Below are 18,702 nucleotides of genomic sequence, written 5' to 3' on the forward strand. Positions count from 1 at the left end.
GTTTACACCCCAAAATGGGATCGTGCTAACTTTCTAAATTAAAAATAATAATGATAAAGTATCCTTCTACAATTATTTAATCATGCTCTAAGCAATAATTCATATACATTACAATTATTATCACCAATAACTCGTTTCAACATTTCAAAACATTTACGACTTCCCAAGAAATCAATGCGTTTGAATGTGACGTACCCTTTGTTTGCAGTTTCATTATTGCAATACGCAGCTCGAAGTCGATCAGCTTGTCTCGAGTCCGTGTGAATCGCAGTCTCTATTTCTTGATCCGACATGTTCTCCTGCATATGAAAACTTGATCAAAAACCTTAAATTGAAAACAGTGGGAATCAAAACCGAGACATTTTGGTCTTTTGACAGAGGGGAAAATGGAAGCAAGAAAAGAACCTGATAAAATGTATAAATGATGTCCAAAACTTGAAAGATAGTAATTAATGACAGGGAAAATGGAAGCAAGAAAAGAACCTGATAAAATGTGTAAATGATGTCCAAAACTTGCAAACATGTGAAGCCCGTTGAACTGAAATATGTCCTTGAACAAGGACCTACCTCACTATATCGGTCAACTGGATATAATATCGACAAAAGATGGTTTTTGAATATCAATTCCGTTTTCTCACTGTTGAAAAAAAGGGAAAAAGTTATAATCAAAACGAAGTTAGTTTGAAATAAGAAACTGAAATTTTTTCTTTCTAATTCAGTGCAACCAAACCTGAGACCTTTGGTTGGTCTCTTAGGTAAGAAAAGACCCTTACAATTGAGCAGTTGAATTTTTTGTTCTTCCTATAGGAAGTAATAATTTGATTGTTTTTTTTCAAGTTCATAAAGAAAAAACGAGCATTTGATTTGATACAAAAGAGTTCTAAGAGTTGAATAAAACCTTTCAGCAAGTGATCTAGAGTGGTTCATGAATGTAGCTTCAGATTCTTTGCCACCATCTTTTCCATACAAATTAACAGAAATTTTCTGTTCACTTCCATTATCCACCACACTTGATGTATCTAAATAGATAGAAGCAGTTGAAGTCGGTTCTGACACCGACCAACAAATACATTCCAAAAGAATACTCGGAGTTATTGGTCGTAGTGGAGTTTGACATGTCTGAAAAACACCAAAATGCACACAGATCATGAGGAAACCCTAAAAAAAATACAAAATTGTAAAGAGATTTTACCTGCATACGTCGACAGCGACGCTTTCTAACACCTTCTTTTGCCATATTAACAATCATTTGTTTGTCTATACAATGTTCTTCAATTCTAGAAGTTGTAGGATCTTCATCTACTTCATTCACAGACTCAAGCAGAGAAGACTGCGTTTGAGTAATATAATATCAGGTGGGTAATTAATTTTATTTTTAACAGGAAAAACTTTGTTAAAACTACTGTAAACACAAAGATAACTAGATAAAGAATATTTCCTAGATGTTACAATAAGAACCGAAAAAAATTATGGCTTTTCAACTCCCACCACTTACTGAATTCTCGATTAACTCATGACTACACAAATCACGACTTGTACTACTTTGGTTGATTTCTACGCATTTACAATGCTTGTAATGAAATTCTCATTTTTCAAAATGAAAGAAAAGAAAGAAAGAAAAAGATTGGCACATGTATGTCAAGAAAAGTTGAAAAAACAGTTTGATAAAAAATTATCACTTAACATACAAAAATGACATAATTTTGACAATGTGAGGCATTACTCTACTTCTATTTATCAATATTTGATACAAATTAGAAGACATAAGATGGAATAATTAAGTGCAATTAGTATATCAATACATCACAATAGAATGAGGAGCAAAAGGTAAAAATATACCTCCCTGCATGTTGCAAGTTGAACATTATCGAGCATTGTTCCAATCTGTCTGGCCAAATCAGCAGAAAGGTTCACAAGCTTATGTATACGCTTTTCTTTTGCAGTCCTTAGAACCCATTGTGGCTGAGATACATTATTATGCACCAACAATTAAAGATACAGGGTTAACAATTCCATATAATTCAATAATGCATTTATAAATTCTTTAAAAGTCTCCTCAAAACAAAGAATCCCAATAATCAAATGATTTGAACTCAACTTCTTTCCTTTTTCCTTTAGAAATCTACAGATGCATTGAATCAGAGCACTTACTGTTACAATATTAGAGTAGCCCATATACTTATGCATTGATGGACCTTCACAGACTACATAGCTCGCATTGCAACCCACAAACCATCTATCCACGACTGTGGCACCCTCTTCAGCAATTACTTCGAGAATCTATCCACACAGGTTGTTGTGAGTGTCAGTATGATTGTTTTTTTAAAGAACAGAAAATCTCATTAAATTTACAGTTACACAAAAGTCACCTTTCCTGTAAAATGATTACAAAACAAATAGCACAAATGTTCCAAGAACTCAATGAAAATCTAGAAACAATATAATGTGAGAAATAATCCCCAGTATATCATGGACTGCATCCAGATTGATCACATGATAAAGAAAATTAGTTCTACCAGTCCAAGTTGTCATAAACACTGAATCCTTAAACTGTGTATTGTCAATATCAAGTTATTCACTATCCCATTCATCTAAATAAACATTAGTGGATCATAGTAGTTGAATACACATCTAACGCAATATGATTTCAATACCAGGATTTAACATGGAAAAACTTGGAATAAAAATAAAGTGTAAGGGTAATTTGGTTGATGATGAGATAAATCCATTAATCTTTCATCACACAAGGCCTTGATGCCTAATTTCAGTGATCAAACCAGCACTTATTTGAAAAAAAATACATAGGATGATGTTTCACAAAAGAAAAATGGTTATGCACCTTTGATCGAATTTCAGGAGAAACATCTACATCAATGTAGAGGGTATGACCAGAGAGAGCTGACTCCGCAGCTTGGGCATTATTATCCTTTTCAGAGAACTGTAAAGTCGTATTAGATTGCTTAGCATGTCTCTGCATGGCTGCTGGAAGATAAGGAGACTCTGAACCGGCATATTGAAGTGATGTTTTATTATTTTCTGCTGCATTCTTTACACTGTATAGTTTTTCACTCAACCTCTCTGCAACAGTCAAGAATAGCGTAAAAAAAGAGAAGAAAAGTAATAGATCAATTTGTTTTTCAAAAATGTTAAGATGAACAAAGAAGAGAGATTTCAACTCTTACCATTCCTTCTAACACTCTCCACAAACCAACCAAGTGTGACAAGGAACAGACCATTACTGTCTCCATGCTTCAAAGCATGTTCAAACTTACGTCCAGAAAAGCTGTAAAAGTTGTCAAAGACTGAAACAAAAATAGTTCTAGAAGAATGGTATGCATATATTTCTTGTCAAGACACAAAATGAAATAGTTCATCTGACATCCATGTCGAGAATCATTCCATTTTCCTTCAGAAATGCAGAATACTTGATGCTTGGTCACATAAATGAAATGATTGAACAGAAAAATAGAAAAAAGGATATCTGAATCACTAAATGTGTGCACTTATGATGCAAATGGGGGCTGTATTGACCACCCAACCTCTCCGTCGCATCCCTAACTTGTTGTCTGGCTTCTGCCAAACGAAATCCATGGCAAAAAGATTAAATAATTGAAGATATGAGAATGCAAAGAACAATTTCAAACAAAGATAACTAAATTTCAGGAGCAATTGAATGGTAATTAGAAAGATATACATAAACATAAGTGATTACCTTTTGATAGTCCAGTAACACAAATAACAAGACCAGAAAACGGACCATTGGACTGAACATCAACCATAGATTCAGACACTGCAGATTGAGAGGAAAACGAAGAATCTGCAGGCCCAAATGATTGAATACCTCGAAACGAAAAAGACGATGACATATCTGTAAACATTCTCGAACAGCTCTTGCCATTTACAACCTCTACTATACGATTACCACCGCTACTACCGTTTCCGGACGAGCTAGCCATTGATTAAATTGAAAGAAGCTACATACATTCCAATCCAGGAATTGAATAATGTAACATATAAAGGAATCCACTGGATACAGCGAAAGTCAACTTACATATTAAACCAGTTCGAAACGCAGATCAGAGATAGGTCAAACGGAAGTCATTGAGGAAGAAGAAGAAGAAGAAGACTCCATTAATGGAGTCAATTGAAGGAAGAAGAAGACGAATTCCATCTTCTTTCATAGATCTCTCTTTTTCTCAAAAGCGGCATTTTTTTTTTCAAAAGAAAGGATTTAACGGTGACAGAACTAACTACTAACGTCTAGTTTGGATGTGTATGTAAATTAATTATTGTTACTATTTATAAAATATATATATATATATATATATATTAACAGATTTTTTAATTATAAAATTAATAGCAAAGAATACTTTTTACCATATTCAAATTAGTTCAATTTATATATTTAAATATTAATATTTTCCATCAATTAATATATTTGATGAATATTTTTTTTTCTATAGTAAGGTTTGATTTTTAGATTTCGCGTTTGAATTTAAAACATTTCTCGCATTTATATTATATTGCACACCTCAACAATTTTTTTTTTATAAATTTATCATATTATTTAATATTCAAATTTTATAAATCTTATTTGTATTATTTATAAATATATAAAAAAAAATATTAAAATGAAACAAAATTTAAAATATGATTAAAGTGACAAAAGAGTCGTTTAATGTATTTGACAAAAACCTATTATATATATATATATATATTTTGTAACACAATAAATGATGATTTTTTATATCAAAAAAGTTTAATAATATTTTTCATATAAATAAAAATTTTAAAATTAAAGAAACTTGAACTATTTTTGTAAAAAATATATTTTAAAATGGTCAAACTTGAATATAGGATCTTGGATCAGGGGACCTCAGGCACAAATAACAATAAAGAAAGCGTTACAATTTATGAAATGGTGGTTGGATCGAAAATTTATAAATTTGTTTTAAATTTAATAAAATTAAGTATAAATATTTAATATATTTAGTTAAAGAATAAATGATAAAAATGTTGTCTACAAAATTACAAGAACTTAATTAATTTAAAAATTATAAGTTACTCATTAAGTTATAGTAAGTCATAATTTACTCTATTTTTTTCTTAATAATGTAGGGAAGTCATAATTTACTTTAAAATACTAAAATTGTAAATTTAAAAATATAAGAACTTAAACAATTTAAAGTTTGACTGAGATATGACATTTAGTCATTTTAAATCATAAAATAATATATGATTTAATAAGTTTTTTTTTTAATATTTTTTAAATCAAAGGATCAAAAAAGCTTAAGAAATTTTATTTTTTTTAAATAGTTAAAAGAAATAAAAAGAAAAAAGGAAACCTTAGACTGGAGTGAAAAAAGAAAGTGGGCAAGCATGCCTGCAAAAGATGTCAATTATTTTTTCTCAATTAATTATTTTCTTTTATATATTTATTTTAAAAGTAATCTTTAATCTTTTTTATTATTTTATTTATTATTTTTTTTAGAAAGTTAAATTGTATTTGTTTTTATATTAACTCATTACACTTAAACTGCATTTTAGTTTACTACTTAAATTTTATAAGCCAATATTTTTCCAGTAATCTCATCTCATTTAATTTAAATTATATATATATATATATAAAAGCAAGCGATGATCTAATTTGAAATTTCATATTAAAATCAATTTTAAAAATATTTTTTATTTGTTGAGTTATATGAATATGACAAGATAGAGACATTTAACATATTTCTTAGTTAAGCTGATAGAGACATTTAATAATTTGTTTTTGGTCAAGATGACATTAAGGAACAACATGCATCATTAGGTGACCAACTATATCTCTTAGAATTATTATTTTTTTTCCTAATTATTGATCTATTTTCTTATATATATTTATATATTATATGAATTTGAATAATCATAATTTTAACTATTAATTTTGAATTATTATTATTTTAATCATTTATATATTTTTTAAATAGATGATATATATTAAAAATGATACAATCGTTTAAACACAAAAAAGATCGAACCCAGAATTTCTGGGCGTTTTTTCAAATAAATAAAACGTCTTCTCTTCTTATATAATTCATTTGTCACTTAAAAGTGGATTTAGTGACTAAAAGGTGTGATTTAAAAAAAAATGAGAAAATTCTAAAAAAGGATAGATTTTATATTTAATTTTGACATAATTTCGAAACGACGTATTTATGTGTTAAATTGAGTATACTTTCGAGATAAACGCATTTCAAACTATCCTATTCGATCGTGTGATTAAAATATCAGGTTTCCCGGGTTTGAGATAGCTCGAACTTATGACACAAATCAAAGTTCAAGCTTCATTTGTTAAAAACAACTCAAAGTCTCAGCCAATAAATAATTTGAAAGAAAGAGTTTAATACAACTTTTAATATATCTTAATTTTGTATTGTTCTATTTTGGGTATTTAACATCATTAAAGAATGTATTTACTTTTAATATCATTCAATTATACCAATACATTACTAAAATATATGAAAATAAAAATTATAATAATAATTGAATAGGAGTAAGGAACAACAAAATATATTAAAACCTCATTTCAATAATTAACACAAATAAAATAACACCCTAATAGTACACACCAATAAAAATTAATAAAATTCGAATTATAAAATTTATAATAAGTTTAACAATTAATCCATTAAATCACGAAAATAACACCCTAATAGTGAAAATCTATAAATTATGAATTAACCAAAAAAAAAAAACTACTCAAATAACCATTCAAAAAGATTATGAACTCTCCCAAAGGATTCACCCATAACATATATTTTTTGAACTGACAGAAACATCGAAAATCATGATATAGTTTGAAAGAAGGCAATAACTTCTCCCCTCACACCAATGTTAAAATCTAACCAAGACATTTGAGGGTGACAAAATATAATTTTGAAAATAAATATATAAAAAATCAAGAGGCCGAAATGTATAAGAAACATTGTAACATATATTGGTCGCATCATCGCGGTTAAAGTAACAAGATTCATTAACAATCCAATAGGATACTTACAATGATATGGTGATATAAGATGTAATGAAGAAGAAGATCCTGATGCAACCATTTTTCACCGCACAAATTTTCCTTCTACTTTGTTAACCAATAAATCAAAATCAGGAATACACAAACTGAAGCTACTAAGGATAAAATGATGGTATCCATAGACTTTTTCTTCTTGATAGAAGAAAGAATGCTATTCACCTGCAATATTCAAAACCAAATTTGTAAAAAAAAAAAAAAAATATTCGTGGGGAGTAAAAGACTACAATTTTTAGTTGAGAATGGCTAAGCAAATATTTCGATCTTTCAAAGGCCGCACAATTAGATCAAAGGCTTATTTGATCTAGGGGTTTTTCAAAATAAACCAACTATTTTGGTAAAAATCTCGTTGGAGGCAAAAGTGAATTATTCGAGGCTTCTTCTGTTTTGGGTTATTTGATTTTTTTCTAAACAATTTCATCATCATCAATAAATATATCAAATTACCCCCATGGAAACTTAACCCAAAATAATCCACTTTTTCATCGAACAAGATTTTTGATTTCATAATCAAGATTTTGTTTTTCTATATATCCCCATGTCAAACAAGCTCAAGGTTATTTCCAAATAACATTGTTATTACAGGTTAGTGAAAAATAGGTTATTTGAGTAGAAAGACCTTCAGAGTATAAATATATAATGATTTTTTTATAAAAGAAATTGAGGGTATTTTGATATTTTAGTTAAAGAGTTGAGTGGTGTGATTGATGAATGGATGGTGGGTTACTTGAGATTAATCCAAATAACAACCGAAACCGGACAAAGCTTTGGGTTAAATGACAAAAATATTCTTAGTATTTTAATATTTTAAATATTTTTAAAAAATAAAGTAAGGGTATTAGTTGATGATTTGAATGATTTGATGAAAGAAGTTATTCGTAATGAGTGATTTATATTTGGATTTTAATCCAAATAACACCTAACAAAGGCCTAATCGGATGTAGATGCATGGGTAATTTAAAGAACATATAGGATATTGTATCGTACTGTTGGTAGGCGGCTGCTGACATTGCTGAGCTTTGAGTTGATGCCACCAAATGTTGATCGTTGGAACACGAGAGTCTTCATTGTCTCTTGAGCATGAGAAATTACCGAATCCATCTGAAGTTAAAACCAAAGTAACAACAATGTGAGAAAGAAGTGTTGGTTTCAAGCTATAAAGTAAGTCCTTCCCATCTTTTCACCCAAAAAAGAAATTAAATCATCTGATGAAAGACTGGCAATGACATAACTATCCACAAAAATGTTAGAAATTATGAACAAATTGTGGCTTCTAGTATTACTTAGGCCTTGTTTGATCTGGGAAGAATTGAATAACCAACTAGTTGTTTCCAAATGAACCTGTTTGGTTCATGAAGTGAGTAAAGGTAATTTGGTAATTTTCTGGGAGATAGGATAGTGGCTATTTGGAAATAATCTCAAATAACCCACATCAAACAAGACCTTAGTGGGGTTACTATGCTTTTAGACACACATTGATAAATTTATTTGCTTTGAATCCAGAAGTGTTTCCAAATAGGCTATATAAAAATGATCAAATATATGCCATATGAAATTTCGAGAACAGCAGATGAAATTCACAACAGTTCAAGCTATAGTACCTGCCCCGTGCTTCTACTGATGGTAGCACGTTCTTTAAGTAAAGATTGCTCTTGTGATGCACCACCGTCTTCCAGATCTAATCTTGTCCTGTCGAACTCCCTGAAATCCTCCAAAAGTGAAACATGTTCCTTCTTTGCTTGAAGACTAGATCTCAGTCGATTAAACTCCTGCAATAGAGTTAAAATCAAATCAGTCACTCATTACCCTTGGCACTTATACCTTCATAGGCTATATTCAATAACTTGAAAATCAGACAAGGCCTAGGTTCTATGGGAGTTTCATGAGGTTATAATGCTACTTTCTGATAGCTTTTACGTGATTCATGATTCAGAGTTATAAAAATTGTGAGCATTTATTTTGCACAAAGTGCCTGAATCCTAGCCCTTTAAGCTACATACAAGCATCTTAGCTTGTGGGAAGCATAGATAACTTTTACGCGGTTGATCATGATTCAGAGTTACAAAAAACTGTGAGCATTTATTTTGCACAAAGAGACTGAATGAAGGTCTTGTCCTTTACGCTCGACTCAAGCATCTACGCTTGTTAGAAGGCATGCTGGCATTAGAGAACAATTACTACAATAGATAGGCATGGCTAATTTTGCACTAGGTTCATTGGGTCCAAATAGACCAATGGCTTGTTTGATCTGGGGTTATTAAAGTAATTTTTTTTTAAATAAAAATATTATTGGATGAAAAAAGTGGTTTATTTGGGGACAAAAATATCTTTAATATTCTAAAATGCTACAAAGAATAAAGAAAAGAAAATCATTTTGCTTCTAAAATTGTAAAAAATTCTCAAATTAATTTTTATTATCATTTTTTGGTTAACTTTGTTAATGTCTTGATATGCATTATGAAAAGAAGAATAAGTTAACGAGAGATTAAGGAGCTGCAGAAATTGTGTAGAGATGATTTAAAAACTTAACGACCGGAAGTAATTTGAGGCATTTCTAAAAAATATGAAGCAAAACGAGCCTTCGATGCAAGTTCAGGAAGCAAAATGAACTTTTGTCCAAGAATCACTTAATGGAAGAAGTGTTTGACGATGGAATAAGTTAATAAGAGCCCCCACCACAACCAATTGTCTATTTCTTTTGAAAATAAATCACTAATCACTAAACATATCTAGCATTTGTTTTATGTCATATCAACAACAAAAGCCTCGTCCACATAGCCTTACATAAATAAGACATGTAGGAGACAATCACAGAATTATACCATTCAGAATCAGTCTACATAATGTTACATAAATTAGACATCTAGGAGACAATCACACAATTATGCCATTCAGAATCTCAGTCTACTGCATAAGGATAAGCACCACTACCATGGCATTCAAGACACCAACACCATCAAAATATGTTGTCCTATATCATTAGCCTAGAAAAGAAGAGCTTTTTGGAATGATGTTTTGGCAAAGTGAATGGTGATCTATAGGAAAGGTTAAAATCCAACATATATATAGAAGTGGATAAAAAAAAAGTTGTCTACCAAATGAAGTTTCATCTAAAAAGAATACCAAACTCCAAAAATTATTTAACTTTTTACTTTGGCGATTTCCAAATGTGACTGTGAACAAAACACCACAAACATACATGCCATCCGGTTATTCATGAGTATTTTCATCATAAATAGATCTGGATCTCAACCATATTCTCTTCATAAGGTAAGGTAGGAAGAAGCAATACCTGCCTAAGATCTTGATGAATCTCCTGGTGACGAGTCAACGTGTGAGATAATACTTCAGAACCCCCAGATGACACCCAAGCTTGCATATGCAAAATTACTCGCTGAAGTTGTTGTAATAATTGATCAATATTTGGCTCAAGATCCTTATTTGAAGTATCATCGCTCTTCGTCGATACCAATTTCCTGTAAGTATGCATTTGTTCATCCAACTGTGCTTCAAGATTTCGTGCCTACAAATTTTAATCCCAGCAAAACATGACAGTTCTATACATCAACATTTCTACAAGACAAAATCAGGCAAAACAATAAAGGAAACATAATATCCTCTGCATTTAAATGATAATTAATAGACAATAGAGAAAATGGAGGATTAAACAAAGTAATATTTAAGAGAAATGGCTATAGCAAGATCTTAAGATTGCAGGTGTTTCTAGCTACTCACAATCATATCCATTCGGCATCCCTTAACTAAGAAATTAGATCAGTTAGCCTCTATTCAATCTTAAGAAGCTAATTTAGCTATTACTACCATACATCAAAATAGCAAACATGATCGACTAAGCCAATCCATAAGAAACAAGTAAACTATAATATATCATCATCAACAGATATATATCATCATCAACAGATCAACATAAGTATTCTAGAATGGAAAATCGAAGCTCAATAGAATAACAACTTCAACTAGATCAATTAGCCTCTATTCAATCTTAAGAAAGCTAATTTATCTATTACTACCATACATCAAAATAGCGAACATGATCGTCTAAGCCAATTCATCAGAAACAAGTGAACTGGAATATATCAATCATCAACAGATCAACATAAGAATGCTAGCATAGAAAATCAAAGCTCAATAGAATAACAACTTCAACTAGATTAGTTAGCCTCTATTCAATCTTAAGAAAGCTAAATTAGCAATTACTATACTTCAAAAATAGAAAATATGATCGACTAAGCCAATCCATAAGAAACAAGTGAACTGAAATATATCATCATCAACATTCAACAGATCAACATAAGAATGCTAGCATGGAAAATCGAAGCTCAATAGAATATCAACTTCAACTAGATAAAATTAACTATCTCATCGATTTCCAATTGAAACTGCAGTTATACTCCGTCCGATGCGTGATATGAACCTAAACCTAATCTATACTATTGAGAAACTTTTCAAATACCTGTTTCCGTAGGGAGTCCCAGGAAGTCGGCGGATCCATGGTGATTACGTAGAATTCTTATCTTTTTCAGTCTGTTCCAATTCTTCTGGACCGCGAGCGAGCGAAGGTTTATGTGCAGAGAGAAAGCCAGATCGGAGATCTGCGAAGAGAGAGAAAATGGTTCGGTGGGAGAATCGTGAAAACGAAGGAAGTTTTTTACATCTTCTGCAGCTGTCAATGGCTGCCATTTCAGGGTCCCACCACTTCGTTCCTGACTTATCAACGGCTTGTCTGTTATCTTCATTTTTTTACTTTTTTTTTTTTTTAATTAGCCAAAGTCGTTATTTAATTATTTGAATGGAAATAATAATATATAATTCATTTTAATATGAAATACATTGAACCTATTCATTTATTTTTATAATTTTTATAAATAGAACTCAGATCAAGAGAAGAATTAAAAAAAAGATTATTTTAAATTTATTCACTTAAGACTTAAATATGTTTGATAGAATTGAATTTATTTGAATTTTTCAATGAAGTTAATCATTTTGGTGTATTCTTTTGTATTTCAAATTATTCAACTTATTCACTGTTTATATATATTTTAATATATATATTATTAAAATATATTTTAGAAAATTATTTTATTTAAATTAATATTTTAATAAGACATTATAAAAAAAATGGCATAAACCCAATTACGGGCAAACCAATAGGGATAATATCTTTTTACATTTAATCAAATTAGTCAATTTTTTTTTCTAAATAACACGAATAATTTTTTGGTTTATAAGCTGGATTATAATATATGATAAAGAAATATTTTAGAATCTATAGGGTGATTATTTACTTTATTTAATATAATATAATTTGGATAGTAATTTAAAAAGTAATATAATTTAGATTATGATATAAAAATAATTTATAACATTAAATAGTACAAGATCTAAATATTTGAATTACGAATAAAAAAGAATCATTTATTAAATGAAAAATAAATAATTCGAATAATTTCTTGGTTTATAAACTGAATTATAATATATTTCATAAAGAAATATTTTTAGAATCATCATTCAGATTATAGAGTGATTATTTACTTTATTTAATATAATATAATTTGGATAGTAATTTAAAAAGTAATTTAATTTAGATTATGATATAAAATTAATTTATAACATAAATAGTACAAGATCTAAATATTTGAATTATGACTAAAAAGAATCCTTTATTAAATGAAAAATAAATTATTTTCAATCTGAATGCTTCCTAATGAGATTTTGATATTATTATGCATGACATTCTTGAAATAGTATTTGAAACTTAATACAAATTACAAATCAAATAACTCAACAAATAAATTTCAGTCCAATAGTCATTATTTTATTCATACAAAAATCTACACACTCCTATGAATTTCTTAAACAATTTTATTGTACCCAAATCCCAACTTTTAGTAAACTTTAACATAAACATTTATGGTATTAAAATTAAAGGTAACTAACCGATTAAAAACATTAGTTATGGACCTAATTTTATTAATAAGAAACATTTTTCAAGATTTTTAGGAAAAATATGAGTAACTTAATTTGACTTATTCACACCTAAATCATGAATATTTGAAAGTCATGTTAAGAAAAAAAAAGAGAATTAAGTAAAATGAACATATAAGTTTTGCATTTATTCAATTAACCGCGATTTCACAAATGAAATAAAACTTTTGAGTCTTTAGTATTATTAGGGCCAATAAAACAAAGTAACACGATTCACATTAAATATGCAAGATAAAAAAATTTTCAACCACTAATGAGGGTAAAAACTCTCAATAATAAACCAAGAAATACACCCAAAAAGAAGAAAGTAAAAGAAATTTGTAAATTTTGTCAAAAGTAATACAAACACTTATTTTTTACCAAACAACAAATAATTTACTTTCAAAAAGAAATTGACAAGATTTAAATTTAGATACAATTATGTTTTTTAAATAAATCCTTCATTCGAAATTCTGTCTTCTCACCGACTCTCATCTTTGTAAGAGGAAACATGTTCTATTTGGTAGTATAATCGACATGACTGACACGTCTTCGTTTGGCAGTTAGGTAATACTCGATGCGACATCCAAACAAACCGGGCCATATCAAATAATGCAAATTGCAAAGACATCATCATCGTCATGCAAACAATAACCAACAGCAGAATATACAACACTATCTAAAAGAAAGAAGCTGCCAAAACCAAACCAAATCAAGAGAGTTCACATGTTTAAGATTAAAGATCACCCCTAAATCAGAATTAGACATTCGAAAAAGACCACAGCTTGAAACAGTCTGAATATCATAACAGAAGAATCAAATGAACATTTCCAACACTCAACAGAAGCTAATGAATTCGATTATGAAGAAACTGATGAAGATGGAATTAATGGACATAAACAAGGGCATGAAAGCTTGTAGATGTTAAGGTTTGTTATTGGTAGAGAGGCTCTAAAACCATGATATTTTACACTTCTACAGCTACAAAACCCATCAAGGGTTCTACAACTAGTTTACAGAAAAACAAAGTAAACAAGCACAAACACATGGACAACAATAATAATAAGGAAAAACAACTTTCTTGCAATTTGTGTACACAAATAGAAATCAGTCATGTGCCTAAGTGGTCAACAAAACAATGTTTTTTTTTTTTGTTTTTTTTTTCTTTCAGTTTTCTGATCCATTATCAACACCAAGGCCATACAGAACACCAGCATACTTCTCTGTATTACCATTGAAGAAACTATCCTTTAACTTCTTGAACGCACACGAAGTAAGTAAACTATCAGAACCCGCCTGATGAGAAGCCCCAATCCTCTCAACTTCTAAAAGCTCTGCAAGTTTGCTCAAACCTCCATGTAGACTGTTACAGAACTTCATCAAATGCTTGATATCATAAACAATGGGGAAATACATATGAAGTAATTTGAAGAACCCCGATTGAGTATCTGGCAAACTCCTGCAAGTTAAAACCTTAAGAAGATACCCAAAATCATACCCACTATGAAATGTTACCCATTGAACATCATCATTAAGAACAACACCAGAAGACATCAAGAGTTCACCAAATCGATTAGAATCAATACCCATTTCACTGTTCTTCTCGAAATCAATCCCACATAGTTTCAACAACTCAATCGAATCATTAGCGAAAATATCTTCGCTAACATTAAATTCACGGAAATTGAATTGCCAAATACAACATCTATCAGTACCACAAGTTGGTAAATTACCATTCTCATCAGAAAATGTAAGACCCAACTGAATCAACTTCAACATATCAACGTTATCCTTCAAAGTCTGATAGTTATATTCATTGATATGTTTGAAAGTAGCCAAAGGACGAAGAACAACTCCAGGAAACTCAGTATCCATAGCTATGTAAGGATAATCATCAACAATTGAATTAATCAGTTTAAATTCTTCCTCAAGATTATGACCCCAAACCTCGCGGATGTGAACCGATTCGGGTTTAAGCTCGGCAGACATATTCAGGAATCAATTTTGAAAACAGGGTAATAGTCCGATTCGATTAAGTGAGCCAGATCTGCAGCCAATTAGAAGAAAGACAAAGGTGTATGTATGATCAGTTCAAAGATGGATACTTTGATGAAAAAGAAATGAAAACAAGAAAACCCATTGAATCATTAAAGTATGAAAGAGAGATCTAACCTCGATTAAGATAAACAAGGGTTGAAAAGATCGGATCTAGAGCGAGCTTCACAACGTTTCCGATCTTGTCGCATAAGTGTAAAGATTTTATCGATGCTTTTGCCTTAAGATTCGCAGGTCAACTATGAAGAAGAAGAAGAAGAGATAGGGCGAGAGAAAAGAAGAAACAAGAAAGAAAGAAAGAAACAAGAGAGAGAGAGAGAGAGACAAGTTGAGAAGAAGGAGAAGAAGATGGGATGTGGGAGGGGGGGCTAGTAATTGAAAAGGCTAAAAGTGAGGTCGGCCATTATTACGACGTCGTTTTGGAACCCAGGGTCACATTTTACACGACGTCGTTTCCAATTGAAATTACATTTACACGCTAACTAGTAGTAACTATTAACAATTTTTTTGAATTTGAATCTTACGTGTATTTTTTTATAATAATTTACAAATTCAATATTTTAAAATCAAGATTTATTATATAAAAAATTAGACAGGAAATTAAATGAAAGTTAGGTTATTTAAATAATATAAATTATCCAAACATTATTTCACATTTTATTTTATTCATTACTTTATTAAATTTATTTTTTATTTTTATTATTATATTTCGGAATTCAAGAAACATTTTACGCAAGAATGAATTGAATTCCATTTACAGGCTAACTATTAACAATTTTTTTTTTTAAATTTTGAATCTATATATTGTTTTTTCATAATAATTTTCAAATTTAAATATAAATTCACATTTAAAATAGTAACTTTTTAATCGGTCATTTATCTATAATTTTAATAATTTTATTTATTATTTTAAACTCAAGATTTATTATATAAAAAAAATAATGACTTCTCAGCATTATAAACTAATTAAATAAATATCAATAACTAAATAACTCGTCTTAATAAAATATCATTTTATTAATCATTTCATTTAAGTTATTGATTAAAATTTATTTTATTATTATTATATATTAACATTCTTTAAATACTTTTATAAAACAAAATTTTAATCTCTTTCAAATAATCACATAACATTTATTTTTAAATAATTTAAGTTATTTAAATAACATAATCTGGATAAGTCATTCCATGGATTATTTGTTTTTAGTTATTTAAATAACATAACCTAATAAATATAATCTCATTCTCTTTATTATAATTTAATTTATTAAATAAAATACTAAAATATTTTTTATTTTAAATTATTATATTATATTTTATCATTATATATTAATATTTTTATCAAAATAATTCTTACATACTCATATTATTATTCATCTAATACTTTTTAAATAACCAAGATTAAAAATTTGAATCTAAACTAGTCCTAAAAAGGTGGATAGATAAAGTGATTAGAGATTGAGTTGATTTGTTTTTACCTTTATACAATGTAATTAGATCTCACTTTTATATTAATAATAAGTTTTGAATGAGAATGAATCTGAAAATTTAATTCCTTGAGCTAACTAATAATTTATTATTATATTTAAAATTTTGATACAAACATAGAGTAAGTATGTTATCGTCCTTTTTCACAGGAGAATAAATATTATTGTGTAATTTTGTATTAATAGAAATCAAATTAGTATATGAATTAATTAATAAATAAATCTTTTGTGCAATATAAATATATAATATCATAAATCAAAAGATCAATCGTACAAATCTCATAATATGTCAATATTTTCTTTTCAAATCTTTGTATTAATAAAGTTATTCTAGTATGATTTTTAGTTAAATAAAAAATTAATTATCTATGTGAAATCTTGATTGCGGAATTAACTTTAATAGTTACAAAATCAATCAAACATATCATTTTAACTCTTCTATAATATAATATATATATATATATATATATATATATATATATATATATATATATATAATTTGTGATTTTTGTAATTAAATGAATTATATATAATGCATTTAAAAAAAATAATTGATTAAGAGTATAATCACTAATTGATTACTAAAATAATATGAATGTTATTAAAACTATATTAAACTATAAAACACATATATATAGTTTATTCTTTGCATAACACTAATTATTTAAAATCAATATAAAATTAATATAAATTAACCTCAATTATTTAAGCAAAATAAATATACACAAACTTTAGTTTATAATAATTCAATAAATCAGATATAGTGTTCCAAATATATTATTTTTATGTGATCAATGTTTTTTTTATTAGATAAAGTTAACACTATCTTCTATTGATATGTCAATTACTAATAACAATTAAACAAAAATAATAATTGTATCTATCGGGATGAAGAATGCATTTACTATCCATGTTCATTTTATTTTGGAGATTTGTTTTATTACCATTTTTTTACGATTTTTGTGAATTTCCGAGTAGCATCGTTATATCATATTTTTTAAAAATAAAATAAAATAATTGTATTCATAAAATTATATAAACAATATTTTTATTATATATATTTTAATATATTCAAAAAATTTATTATCATAAAAATAAATAAATTTAAAACTTTTACAATATAAGAAGAATAAATAAATATATTGATAATGTTATTTTAATTGTGTTTATTAATGTTCGGGACAAATTATAGCGAGATCGGGTGGATTCTACCATCCTCGGTCAACTACCGGTCAAACCAAGGAAGAACCGCCCCTACAAGGATAATTTGAATAGTAAACTGCGTAGGGATGGCAATTTGAAACCGCCCCGTGAAAACCGAACCAAATTGCCCCGTTTGGGACAGTTTTTCCCGAAACCGAATGGGGATGGGGCGGGGATGGTATTTGTGTCCCCGTCCCGACCCGCCTCGATTTCATCCTGAATCTGCCCCGAACACCATAAACATAATTAAATATATTAAATTTTTAATATATTTATTTATTTACTATATTTTATAAGAGTAGTAAGGTTATTTTTTTATAATAATATAAAATTTTAATATATTATAATATATATTATATTAAAAAACTTGTTTATATAATTTTATTGTATAATTTTTATTTTATTTTAAATAAAAATAATTATTAACGGTGCCCCGCGGGATTCCCCGAAACCGAAAAAACCGAACGGGGCGGGGATGGTATTAAAAAAATCTCCGAAATTAAAACGGTGCGGGAACGGTAAATGCATTCCCCGCCCCATTGCCATCCCTAACAAACAAAACTTTTTTTTACCTCAATTGTCTTGATAAATTCAATTAAATTGAGAGATGATTATTAGAAATTAAAGTTACTACGTGTTCTAAAATATTGGAGTGTACTCGAAGAAAATAAAAAAAAAAAAAAAAATTATGTAGTTAAAAAGAATCAAATCGGGGTGGGGGTGGTTTGAGATTTTTCAAAAACTTGATTATTTAAAAAAAATAATGAATTAATGATTATTTTGAGAATGTGATTTTTTTATTTTTTTTTGTGCAAGTATAAAGACTTAGATGTATTCATATATAATAATAATTTAAAATAGAATATATTTTTAATATTTTATTTAATTAATTGATTGATATATTTA

General features: G+C 28.5%; 3 protein-coding genes across 3 annotated transcripts; all 3 read right to left on the reverse strand.

Moving 5' to 3' along the window:
• Window positions 1–17: 17 nt before the first annotated feature.
• LOC124926231 lies at window positions 18–4,016 on the reverse strand. Its single transcript, XM_047466425.1, has 10 exons — window positions 3,713–4,016; window positions 3,482–3,573; window positions 3,183–3,285; window positions 2,840–3,078; window positions 2,152–2,280; window positions 1,840–1,962; window positions 1,193–1,330; window positions 899–1,119; window positions 484–637; window positions 18–299 (listed from the first exon to the last, which is right to left on the reverse strand). Exons 1-10 carry the CDS (start codon window positions 3,954–3,956, stop codon window positions 81–83), a joined length of 1,662 nt encoding a protein of 553 aa, XP_047322381.1. The 5' UTR covers window positions 3,957–4,016; the 3' UTR covers window positions 18–80.
• Window positions 4,017–6,956: 2,940 nt separating this feature from the next.
• On the reverse strand, window positions 6,957–11,721 carry LOC124925906 (Golgi SNAP receptor complex member 1-1-like). Its single transcript, XM_047466032.1, has 5 exons — window positions 11,541–11,721; window positions 10,359–10,589; window positions 8,668–8,835; window positions 8,054–8,167; window positions 6,957–7,228 (listed from the first exon to the last, which is right to left on the reverse strand). The coding sequence occupies exons 1-5, from the start codon at window positions 11,577–11,579 to the stop codon at window positions 7,115–7,117; spliced, it is 666 nt and encodes a 221-aa protein (XP_047321988.1). The 5' UTR covers window positions 11,580–11,721; the 3' UTR covers window positions 6,957–7,114.
• Window positions 11,722–13,959: 2,238 nt separating this feature from the next.
• Window positions 13,960–15,435, reverse strand: LOC124926273 (probable CCR4-associated factor 1 homolog 6). Its single transcript, XM_047466467.1, has 2 exons — window positions 15,224–15,435; window positions 13,960–15,098 (listed from the first exon to the last, which is right to left on the reverse strand). The coding sequence occupies exon 2, from the start codon at window positions 15,038–15,040 to the stop codon at window positions 14,219–14,221; it is 822 nt and encodes a 273-aa protein (XP_047322423.1). The 5' UTR covers window positions 15,041–15,098; window positions 15,224–15,435; the 3' UTR covers window positions 13,960–14,218.
• Window positions 15,436–18,702: the final 3,267 nt, after the last annotated feature.

The sequence above is a fragment of the Impatiens glandulifera genome, chromosome 2, assembly GCF_907164915.1.
Source record: "Impatiens glandulifera chromosome 2, dImpGla2.1, whole genome shotgun sequence".
NCBI classification, from domain to species: domain Eukaryota; kingdom Viridiplantae; phylum Streptophyta; class Magnoliopsida; order Ericales; family Balsaminaceae; genus Impatiens; species Impatiens glandulifera.

Coding starts and splice junctions, on each gene's coding strand:
- LOC124926231 (XM_047466425.1), bottom strand. CDS start 3,956: ATGGCTAGCTCGTCCGGAAACGGTAGTAGCGGTGGTAATCGTATAGTA. Junction 1,331..1,839: donor AACTTGCAACATGCAGGGAG/GTATATTTTTAC, acceptor ACTCAAACGCAG/TCTTCTCTGCTTGAGTCTGT. Junction 1,120..1,192: donor GTCGCTGTCGACGTATGCAG/GTAAAATCTCTT, acceptor GGTGTTTTTCAG/ACATGTCAAACTCCACTACG.
- LOC124926273 (XM_047466467.1), bottom strand. CDS start 15,040: ATGTCTGCCGAGCTTAAACCCGAATCGGTTCACATCCGCGAGGTTTGG.
- LOC124925906 (XM_047466032.1), bottom strand. CDS start 11,579: ATGGATCCGCCGACTTCCTGGGACTCCCTACGGAAACAG. Junction 8,836..10,358: donor TTCATCAAGATCTTAGGCAG/GTATTGCTTCTT, acceptor ACTCTATTGCAG/GAGTTTAATCGACTGAGATC. Junction 8,168..8,667: donor TCAGTAGAAGCACGGGGCAG/GTACTATAGCTT, acceptor TTTTAACTTCAG/ATGGATTCGGTAATTTCTCA.